General features: G+C 42.6%; 1 protein-coding gene across 1 annotated transcript; it reads right to left on the reverse strand.

Moving 5' to 3' along the window:
- Positions 1–842: 842 nt before the first annotated feature.
- On the reverse strand, positions 843–10,540 carry LOC118823612 (cytochrome P450 26B1). The gene is made up of 7 exons (XM_036593322.1): positions 10,436–10,540; positions 9,636–10,163; positions 7,643–7,867; positions 6,312–6,587; positions 4,128–4,286; positions 2,922–3,350; positions 843–1,905 (listed from the first exon to the last, which is right to left on the reverse strand). The coding sequence occupies exons 2-7, from the start codon at positions 9,810–9,812 to the stop codon at positions 1,534–1,536; spliced, it is 1,638 nt and encodes a 545-aa protein (XP_036449215.1). The 5' UTR covers positions 9,813–10,163; positions 10,436–10,540; the 3' UTR covers positions 843–1,533.
- Positions 10,541–10,813: the final 273 nt, after the last annotated feature.

Below are 10,813 nucleotides of genomic sequence, written 5' to 3' on the forward strand. Positions count from 1 at the left end.
GACAGTACCCAGATCTACCTAGCTATATTACACGGCACCCAAGGCCTCATAGAATGATGGTGTCAATATATTGAACAAACAAACAACTCATTTAAAGAAGGAATTGAGATCATTTGTTTGGCACCAAAGCATGAAGGTCTAAGGTCAGTGCTTACCTTGATGTCAAGACTCTAAACCACTGTACTAAAGGGACATAGTGGAATTGACAAGGCTAAAAGTTTTGAGGCATCCTCGATATATGGGGAACCTCCAAGTGTGTCTAGACAGCTGCAGGCATGTCAATGCAAAGGACCTGCTACTACACCGGAAACTACTTTTGATTGAACTGGGAACATGAGCCAAAATGAAAGAAAATGTTTTTTTAAAAAAACCTTTTCATGCAACTCTTCAAAACATAACAGAGAATGAAAAAATGCTTATCAGTTGAACACCATACATAAACCCATTGCATTTTTTATTAAACAGATATGGTCACATAGTGGGATGAACACTGAAAGGGTCTTGGCCAGATGCATAAATTGATATGGCAGATGATGAAGAATACTAAGCACGTGTCTTTGAAGTCACATGCAAATATTACACAGTTATTAACAAAACAAATATACAAAAAATCCTCAGTCAGAAAGTAAAAGTGCTGCTGGTTTCTCCTTCCCTGTTTTCAGAACGATCATTAGCTTCACACGGCAATGATCCTTATTCACAGTTTACATTTCGAATAAACGCAGTTGACTGATTTATAGCACTCCCACAGTATGAAGCGATACCACATTTCTACGTACTAGGGTACACATCTAAAAGTCAACATGGCGAGATAGCTATTCCTTATTAACATCGAACTCCTAGTAACTATTGACTTTTTATTGCTTTTTGTATTTCTTTACTCACTATACTATCTCTATGTAATAAAATGAAACATAAATAGAGCTTATTAAAATTTCTTACTTCATTTGACAAACAAAAGCACATTTTGTTGATATATCACATATAAATGAGAAAGGGAAAGCAATGGCTGAATCCCAAATGGCTCTTTGCTCCCTTTATAGTACACTACATTGGTAAATAGGTTCTACTACATTGGTTCTACACTCAATATGTGCACTATACTGCCAATAAGGAGCCATTTGGGGTTCAGTCAATAGGTGGAATGGAAAAGGCTTGGTTAGCTTTTCTCTAGCTAGGCCTATGGAAGTGCACACATGTCCATGTTTCTGACACTGTTTGACATACGGTCATCTATTGAAATAGACAAACGTATATCACATGGCTAAAAAACAGTAGTAGCAGCCATCTTGCAACCTGAACTTTTTTTTTTTTGCCCATTTTTGATTTTTGGATTTCTTAGTTTCTTTAGGTTAGAAGATCATGCATTTTCGGCAAGTTGGCTAGTTATTCACGGGTTAGTTAACAAAGAAAACCACTGACTTGATCTCTAAATTTAAAAAATGTAGATCTCCCTCAGTGATCGGTCTCTCAAGAGTCCAGTTTAAAACATTGAAGTTGGCTGGTGTTCTGTCCATATGAGGCTTCTCTCCTCTACAGATGAGTGGATTCTCTGCGGTTTCTCGCGTGATTCCTGTAGTTGAACTTCACGTGCAGTCCATTGACCGGATGGACGATCGGCACCGTCTGCATCCTGGGGTATGTCTCCGTGGCCAGTGTCCACTCAGCAGTGGCCAGCAACTCCACGCACAATGTTTTCAGCACAAGCACAGCCAGCTCACGGCCAATGCACCTCCGCACGCCGCCTCCGAATGGCACGTAGCTGAAGCGGCTAGCTCTGCTTTCATCCCGCTCAGGGCTGAAGCGGTCCGGGTCAAAGAGCTCCGGGTTCTGGAAGGCAGGGGAAGTCTCGTGCGTGTCGCGGATGCTGTACATGACGCTCCAGCCCTTTGGGATCTGGTAGCCCTGCAAGCAGAGAAAAGAAGGAGTAATATTAGCAACATCATTACCTGATTAGCTTTTATGGCTTTACCACATCAGTAGTTTATTCATTAAGTACCTCTATAAACAGTACAGTACTACTATGTAAGTGTATTTATGAGTAGGAGTGCAACGATAAGTCAACAATAGGGGCATTTCTAGACCCGTACTTGCACTGGGGCTGTTCCATGGGTGACTGGCTGTTAAATGTAGATCGACAAATGTTGGTATTTCTATGATGTTACATGCTTGGGAATGTCCTTCTTCAAATACTGCTAGCATTGTACTGAGAGCAGTTGCTGTAATCTTACAGCCTGGCTATGGAAACTGAAAGCATCCAAAAGAAAGATACTGGGGGGCTGTGGAAGATGCACTCTCTGTAGTGAATTTGCCCGGTCACTGTGTAGTTTAGCCCAACAGTCAAGGTTAAAATGTTGTTTTATTGTCAATATATTTTGTTATTGTGTTGTTTTCAAGGACACACAGTGTCATTAATGTGAAACACCACTCCTAAGGTAGCATCAAAAGCCACTAGATTGCCCCCTTGTGGAGAATATTAATGCTGCCAAACATGAGTGTGTATGTGAATGAGTTACAAGCCAGATCCATGAGGTGCTTCACACCTAAATATCTAAAAAAAATTCATATGACATATGCAGAAGCCCATCTGCTGATGCACGAAAGATATGTAAGTCATCCTCTAGCACAGTGGTTCCTAGAGTGACCTTTGCGCTGCACATTTCGTATCTTCCAAGCTCTCAATGCACCTGATCCAATGAAGCAGTTAATTTGCAAGCCATTCCTGAGTCAAAGTGGGTGATTTTGAGCAGGAAAACACAAAAATGTGCAGGGCAGGGGGTACACCAGGACAGTTGAGAATGGACCACCACCCAAATAATATCTGGACAACAGCAGTCCTATGGTCATCAACTGGCCAATGATAAGTTAAGTAGAGGGCAACTGTACAAGGCAGATTTTTCTAATAAAGTGAAAACACTCACGTCCAGCTCAAACGTTTGCAGGACTGTCCTATATCCCCCAGACACTGGCGGGAGATATCTGAGCACCTCCTTGACCACGCAGTCCAGGTAGCTGAGCTGATTCAGCTTCTCCAGGCTCAAGTAAGGCACGTGGGTCCGCGAGCGATGACCTTCCTCCAAACAGGTTGTCTTATCAAGCAGGGGTTTGGTTTTGAGCTCAGGACACACCTCCTCCTGGTCCACACACTTTTCCACCTTTGAGTGCAGGCCACTACCCTCGGCACAGCGTGATCGGCAGGATCCACGAGCCTCTGTGATCAAACCTTCTGCCTCGAGCTCGGCCCTCACACGCTCTGCCACGTCAGGATGCCGCATTAACTGGAGGATGAGAGATGTGGCCGCACTCGCGGTAGTGGAATGAGCGGCGAAGATCAGCTCTACTGCAGTTTCCTGCAAAAACAGATATAACTTTTATGGAGCTTTCAAAGTAACCAGTGAATGCCAGGGTGTAACTGTGCATTCTTCCATTTACATTGTAAGGATGTACAGTTACTCCCTGTGGTTGGTGTAGTGTAGTGGATAACACCTCTGCCTTCTATGCTGTAGACTGGGGTTCAATTATCTGCCTGGGTAAGCACCCTGCGCTATACCAATAAGAGTTGCTGGGCAAGACTCATAACACTACCTTTGCCTACCTGTGTAAAAATGATCAAATTGTAAGTCGCTCTGGATAAGAGCGTCTGCCAAATGCCATAAATGTAAAATTCAGGGCTGTTTCTCTATGCACAGTATAGGACCCACATGGCACCCTGTTTTCTAATGTAGTACTTGTTTGAACTTTTGTGTACTGGTTGTAAAAGGGGTGACAAGGTGGCGCAGTGGGTGACGCTGTCACCTCACAGCAAGAAAGGCCTGGGTTTGATTCCATGGCCGTGTCCTTCTGGCCTTTCTGTGTGGAGCTTGCATGTTCTCCCTGTGTCTGCAAGGGTTTCCTTTGGGTACTCCAGTTTCCTCCCACAGTCCAAAGACATGCAGCCAGGCTAACTGGAAACACTCAATTGCCCCTATATGTCTGTGTATCTACCTTGTGATGGACTGGTGACCTGTCCAGGGTGTTTCCTGCCTTCTGCCCAGTGACGGCTGGCATAGACTCCAACAACCCCGATGGATAAGTAGTTTAGAAAATGTGTGTACTGGTTCGAAAAGGCTTCTGATTGAAGGTCATACCTTGAGCTCCTGCATGGTCAGGTTGTAGCTGTTCTCCTTTGCGCCGCTCAGCATGTAGTCAAAAGCATCGCAGTATTCGTCCTCTTGCTCCTGCTTCTTCAACTTCTTCTCAATGATGTTTTCCATGGCAGCATGCAGAATGTCCCGTGCTCTTTTTCCCTAAATAAAGAGATCAAAATATGAAACTCTGTTATGAAAAACCACATTTTTAATGTGAAAATGCAACTTTTTGTTTATTTGTTTCATACAGAGGCTGAACCAGGCATGGGTGGATGTGAATGACTTCTAGCACTGAAGAAACACCTGCAGCGATGAATTCATACTGTTCATTCATACTGACATCCAGCTGTACCAAAGAGTGCACTGTCAATGTAAATTCAAGGCCATACCAAATGTACTGTCATGAGCGGCTACTGGCTGGCCTCTAGATGCTCGTGAGGCGTGGCCATTAGTTCGAGGATGATGGGAGGTGCAAGTCCTCCAGAAATGGGATTTTTTTGTGTTGTTTATGTTGTTGTTCATTAGTTAAGGTTATGCTCTGTGGGTTTATTGTGTTGTTCTGTGTCAGGGGATTTGGGTCGTTAGTGTGGGTTGGTGGTCACCATGTGGGTGAAGTGTATGGCTAGTGCTGACCTCCCCTGTGAGTTCACTGTGTTGAATGTGCCTTTCCATTCTGGAGTTTAATAAGGAGCACCTCTCGTGGTGGAAGCATGGCCTTCCCTGTGTGTTACTCTACGCCAATGCTACAGTATCTTCAATGTACCAGACAACACAGTGATAAGCTTCCTTGAAAGTTTATGTTCAAATGTACGGCCATGTATGGTGCTTTACTTTGTGTTTGTCATAAATGTGTACAAAAGTCCTTTTTACTTATGATTTCAGTTATGATGATGGTAATTTTACAACTTTGGGTTGGCTGCATTAAAGGTACTCACGTATTAGCATGCTAGTAAGCTCTGTCACCTCAGACAGCTAGTCTTTCAACTAGCCACAAAGCTAACTACGACTTGCTGACTCAATATGACTACTGTGAGAGGATCCTTATATTCCGGTTCTTCAATGCTATTAGCTTAGTAACATTAGCTAATCCACTGTCCCATCTAAATAGGGTAGAGTTGGTGGAATTAGATAGAATTATGAGGATTTTTATATGCTAGCTAGCTAAGCTATAAGTATCAGATACATTTGAATCCTTGCTTTTATATGAAATATTGATGTCTTACATTATTTTCTTATACAAAACTGATTTTTTTCACTAACAAAGGTTTTCTTAAATGTAGTTAGCTAGTTAATGTTGGCAAATCAGTTGTCCCAGATATAGAGGGTAGTCTTGGCCAGTTAGAACGAATTATGAGTATCTGTTTGGGCTAGCTAGCTAAGTATGAACGTATGAGAGAGATATTAACTCATGTTTTTAGGTAGGCCAATGTGTTAAACTCACCAAATTAACAGAAATTGTGCGCTAAAGTTTGCCGAAAAATGGCATATTTTAGTTTAGAGAACGTGATACCTATTTTTTACGTAGAATGTACCTGTACAAAACATATAATTTGACAAGAGGTGTTAAATTTTTGCATATGACTGTATATCACATGTCTTATATTTCCTTAGACTTGCCCACTCATCTTTTATTCAGCACTTTGGGGGTTAATTTGCATATCTTTGGTGTTGTTGTTGCTATGACAACCTTTTCTTCTTGTTATGATTGGCCAGCTGATTAAAAATCTGAATAATATCACTCAGTGTTTTTGTAAAAAACCTACTTTTTCCCAAAAGTGAAGGCGTCAGTGTCAAAAAAGTAGTTGCACAACTCTGTGGGGGTCATTTTGCTTATCTTTGGTGCCGTGGTTGCTATGGTAACCTTTTCTTCTTGTCGTGATTGGCCAGTTGATTAAATAGGCGGATGATGTCACTCAGGGCTTTTGTGAAAACCATACTTTTTCCCAAAAGTGAAGGCCTCATGGCCAAAAAAAAGTTGCACAGCTTTTTAAAGCGCAACTCCAATCTGAGAACCTTGCAATTACGTTTGAACACACCCTGAGCTCTATTTTAAAATTGCTTCTACAGCCAGAGCCACCTACGTACGCAGCTCACTAGGTATTATACGCCTATAAAACAGACTATAAGACAGTGCTGTAAGTGATGATGTGATGTTACGATGGGATGTGTCTGATCCACCCTCACTTTTCGCAGGCCGCTGAGAGGCGCGTCCACAGGCAGTGAGAACAGGTTGCTCATGAGCTGTTCGAAGATCTTGGAGAGGTAAACGATGCGCTGCTCCTCCAGCCGCAGGCCCAGCAGAGCACGCATGGCCACGCGGAAGGTGAGGGACCTGGTGGCGTCGTAAGCATCCACTGAACCCGCCTCCGCGCACCACTGCGCCACCTCGCACTTCACCACGTCCTGTAGGCGCAACAGGTAGGTCTCCAGCGCCTCACGGCTAAAGACGCGGGCCAGGATCTGGACAGGACACAGAATGGACGGTGTAGGTTCATTCAGATCTGTCACTGGCTCACTTTACACTATAGGATAAAGAATTAGTCCACCATTTTTTCAATTTTCAGAATTTCTAAGGATTTTGGGTGATGTGAAATGTATACATGCAACAACAGCACAGGGCAGACCCCTGCACAAGCATTTTGGGGGGCTCGGGGGGAAAAGGGCAACATGAGTATGAATCACAGCTAATTTAATTAGATTATATAATGCAATCACTGACAGTATCATTATGTTTCAGATAAAACCGTAATCGTAAACTCTAGAAAGTAAAGAATGTTGGGATAATAAGTATTATTACAACATAATGACTTAATGAAGAGATCATTGTAGCGTGTTTGAGAAATGTTTTCATGTTTATTATGGGTTATTGTTCTACAGCAGTTATTCTTGGGGTTATTCTGCAGTATCGGACTGTGAAAGTGGGGCCAGTCCACCTTATATCTGTTTGAACGAGAAATACTAAGTCAATTAGGGCTCGGATGTGAGTGAGACCTGAGTTAATGCTAGAGCTAGCTGTTAGCCAAAAGTCTAGCTTTCTCTACGGTGTGGCTGGGGCCAACTACAGCCTTTAATAAAGCACATCGACTTGTGCATAAGATGTGTGTCTGATTTAAGCCCCTAAGTGGCCAGAGCTCATTGGTGGGCCCAAAGCTTTATTACACACTTTATAACCTAAGAACAGCTCAGCCAGTTCGCACTAAAGTCCCTGTAGTTACTGAATAATAAGCCTTAGTATATAATAAGCCTGGATTTTAAGGGTTTAATATCAGTAAAACACTACAATACTAACTCACTATTTCAACATAGTAAGTCATGATTTTGAGAAAGTGAGTCATTCTGAGATAATAAGTCAATATTTTGAGAGAGACTGGGCTTCCATAAGTATTCAGTATTAACTGCAGAGTCCATACAGAAACCAATTAAAACCAAAATCCCAAATTTGGGTTTTAGATCTAAAATATGATTTCTGCAGAAGTAACTATGCTTCAGCTCTTGACTGTTGGGTTGTTGCTCACCTTCCTCTTCTTCCTGTGCAGCTCCCCGGTGGAGTTGACCAGCGTGTGCGGCCCCAGGATGATGCGCGCGCTCTGGGGCCACTGCGTGCTCACCAGCGTGTGCTCACCCAGCAGGATCTTCCGCACGTGCTCGGCGCCGGTCACGCGGATAACGGGCTTCCCCAGCAGGTGCGTCTTAAACACGTTACCGTGCTTCTGCCGCCGCGAGATGTGGAAGCTTGAGCCCTGAGAGAGAGAGAGAGGCAGAGAGAGAGAGTGACAGAGAGAGAGGGAGAGAGGGGAGAGAGGGGAGAGAGAGAGAGAGAGAGAGAGAGAGAGAGAGAGAATAAAGTAAATATACTGGAGTAACACTACTACTAATAATAAGAATCAAAGGACGAAACAAAAAGAACATAATAAATACTAGTAATAATAATACTGATTATTATTATTATTATTATTATTATTATTATACAACTACATTAATAATACTAAAGATTTTAATGAAAATCTTGCAGACATTGACTTTCCTTGATTCAAAACATTTCAATATATATAAATCACAAAGGCAGTGGTTCTATATAGAACCATGAACACTCAGAAAACCATTTGAATGTGTAAAAGGTTCTCTATGATGGAAAACCAGTCGTATATGGTTCTTTAAAGAACGCTTTTAAAAAGCGTTCTGTATAGTTCTAAAATGTGGTTCCACTAGTGTAGCACTACTGTCAAAGAACCTTTTTCAGTACTATTTAGATCCCTTTTTCTACCTTCATATGAATATGAATCATGTAAACACAGAGTACCACTTTTTAAAAGGAGAATTCCACCAAAATTTTCAAAATGTCTGAAGAACATACAGACTCAGAGTGTCAGTCACTCAGAGTGGTTTGGTGTGAAATACTCCATTATAGAGGAACTCAGATGTCTTTACAGTGGTGGTGATAGGAACCAGGGGTCACCATGACTACAACACAAATATAGCCTTTTCATTTACTATCTAAACCACCAGTGAACCTACACGTGAGTTTATATATTGGTTTTGATTTAAAAACATAAAAATAAAACAAATGAAAATAGTGGTAAATCATAAAAAGAATGGATTTCAAAAAGTACGTTTTAGGTCCAAACTATTGTAAACTCTTAAAAACAGATGGTTCTACGAAGAGTTCTTCAAGAGTAAAGACGAATAGTTCTTAATAGAGCCATGAACACTCAAAGAACCACTTGCAAGATTAAATGGTTCTTTTCCTCAGACTAAACACAACACATCCTCCATCAAGCTGAAAAACTGTTTCACAATGTAAAAGAACCATTTTAACATGCATAGTTCTTTGAATGTTCACGGTTCTATACAGAACCACTGTCTTTACTTAAGAACACCTGAGGAACCATCCTTTTTAAGAGTGTATATAGAACCACTTAACAATATCATGGTTCTTTGCATGGTGAAATTGTTCTTCAGATTGTTGGAGAATGTGTTGTGTTTGTTCTGTATAGAACTTTTTTGAAAATGGTTCTATACAGCACCATAAAGTGTTCTGCTATTGTGACAAGCTTGACATCGTAACAATAAAAGAACCCTTTTTTGGTGCTGTATGGATGCATTTTTCAAAAGGTTCTGTATGGAACAATATACAACACTTGGAATGGTTCTAGATAGAACCATTTCTTGTACTAAAGAACCCTTGAAGAACCATCTTTTTTAAGACTGTAGATCTTTTGTCTCAGCTGTCAGGCAGCGTATTAAGGCATTAAACTCTCCAGATGTCTGGTTCCCATCACCACCTCTGTGAACAACTATCTAGAACGGAGCGTTTCACATCAAACCACTCTGAATGACTCTGTTTATATCTTAACCATTTAAACCTTTGCAGAAAGTTTGAAAATTCGGTGGAGTTTCCCTGTAAGCGAACCTGAGCGTTCTGATCAGGTGTGCTGGAGCAGGAGAAGGTTCTCCAGCTTCTCCCTGAGCAGAACTGAGGAACGCAGTTCAGTGTGTTGAGTGTCTGACCTGCAGTAGCCAGTGCAGCGTCTCTCCCACCAGCGGCCAGCCCATGGAGCCGCGCGGCAGCGGCAGCGTGCAGCTCCTGTCGCGCGCCGAGCTCCACCTCAGCCCCCACAGCGCGCGGGAGAGCAGCAGCAGGAGCAGGGCGGGCACGAGGGAGCACAGGGCCGCCACAACAAACATCTCCAAACAAATAACCAACAACAACTACAGCCACAACACAAACACAAAACACTAACAGACAACTACCAGACTAATAATCAACACCACAAAATCAATAACCATTAATATAATAAATTAAAAATACAAAAAACAGCTACTTTTACTACAACACAATGGACAAATAACAAAAACAAACAGTCCGCGCGCGTCTAGAGTCCGTCAATGGGACTCTTGATAAAGCAGTTCAAACAAAAAAAAAAAAGAAAAAAGGAAGAAAACAAAGAGAAAAAAATAGAAAAATATTTTCTAAAAATCCTAAAAGTTTGGCGCCCTGTTTGATGGTCTCCGCTCAAATTTTCAATCTTCAGAAACCTGTAAAAAAAAAGAGAAGCGGCTGTTTTAGGCGCAGTGATGAGGTTTAGTGAGCTCCGCTCTGCTCTCCGCTCCGCACTCCTTACTGCGGCTCTCCAGGCTGCGTGCGCCGGCTCGCCCCTCAGCCGCCCGAACACACCCCCCGGGGGCTGCGCTGCGCGAGGGGCAAAGCCGGGCGCGCGCGAGAGCGGAGCTCCACCGAGAGAAGTTTGGAAAGAGAGAGACAGAGAGGAAAAGAGAGAGAGAAAGAGAGAGAGAGAGATCACACTTACCTCAGAGAGAGAGCGGAGCGGACGGGTAAATAAAAGCAACCAACAGGACCAAATCTGTGTGTGTGTGAGTGTGTGTGAGTGCCGAGCGCGCGCATGTGTAGCGTGTATGTGTCTTTAGCGCTCCGTGCGCTCCGCGCGCTTTATAAACATCGGTACTTTCTGAACCACCTTCACCGATGACGTAGGAGGGGTTTTTACTGAAAGTTGAAGAGGTGAATGAAGAGAGAGAGAGAGAGAGAGAGAGAGAGAGAGAGAGAGAGAGAGAGAGAGAGAGAGAGAAGGTTAAAGAGAAGGAGAAGAGAGAGAGGTCAGCGAGATGGAGGATGAGAAAGAAAGAGAAAGAAAGAAAGAGGGGGTAGAAAAGAGAGAGAGAGAAAG

Source organism: Colossoma macropomum, unplaced genomic scaffold (genome assembly GCF_904425465.1).
Source record: "Colossoma macropomum unplaced genomic scaffold, Colossoma_macropomum, whole genome shotgun sequence".
In the NCBI taxonomy this organism is placed as follows: domain Eukaryota; kingdom Metazoa; phylum Chordata; class Actinopteri; order Characiformes; family Serrasalmidae; genus Colossoma; species Colossoma macropomum.

Excerpts from the sequence above, each read along its gene's own strand:
- LOC118823612 (XM_036593322.1), bottom strand. The coding sequence starts at position 9,812 with ATGTTTGTTGTGGCGGCCCTGTGCTCCCTCGTGCCCGCCCTGCTCCTG. Across the intron at positions 4,287-6,311 it reads CTCTCAGCGGCCTGCGAAAA|GGAAAAAGAGCACGGGACAT; the intron begins GTGAGGGTGGAT and ends CTCTTTATTTAG. Across the intron at positions 3,351-4,127 it reads TGACCATGCAGGAGCTCAAG|GAAACTGCAGTAGAGCTGAT; the intron begins GTATGACCTTCA and ends CTGTTTTTGCAG.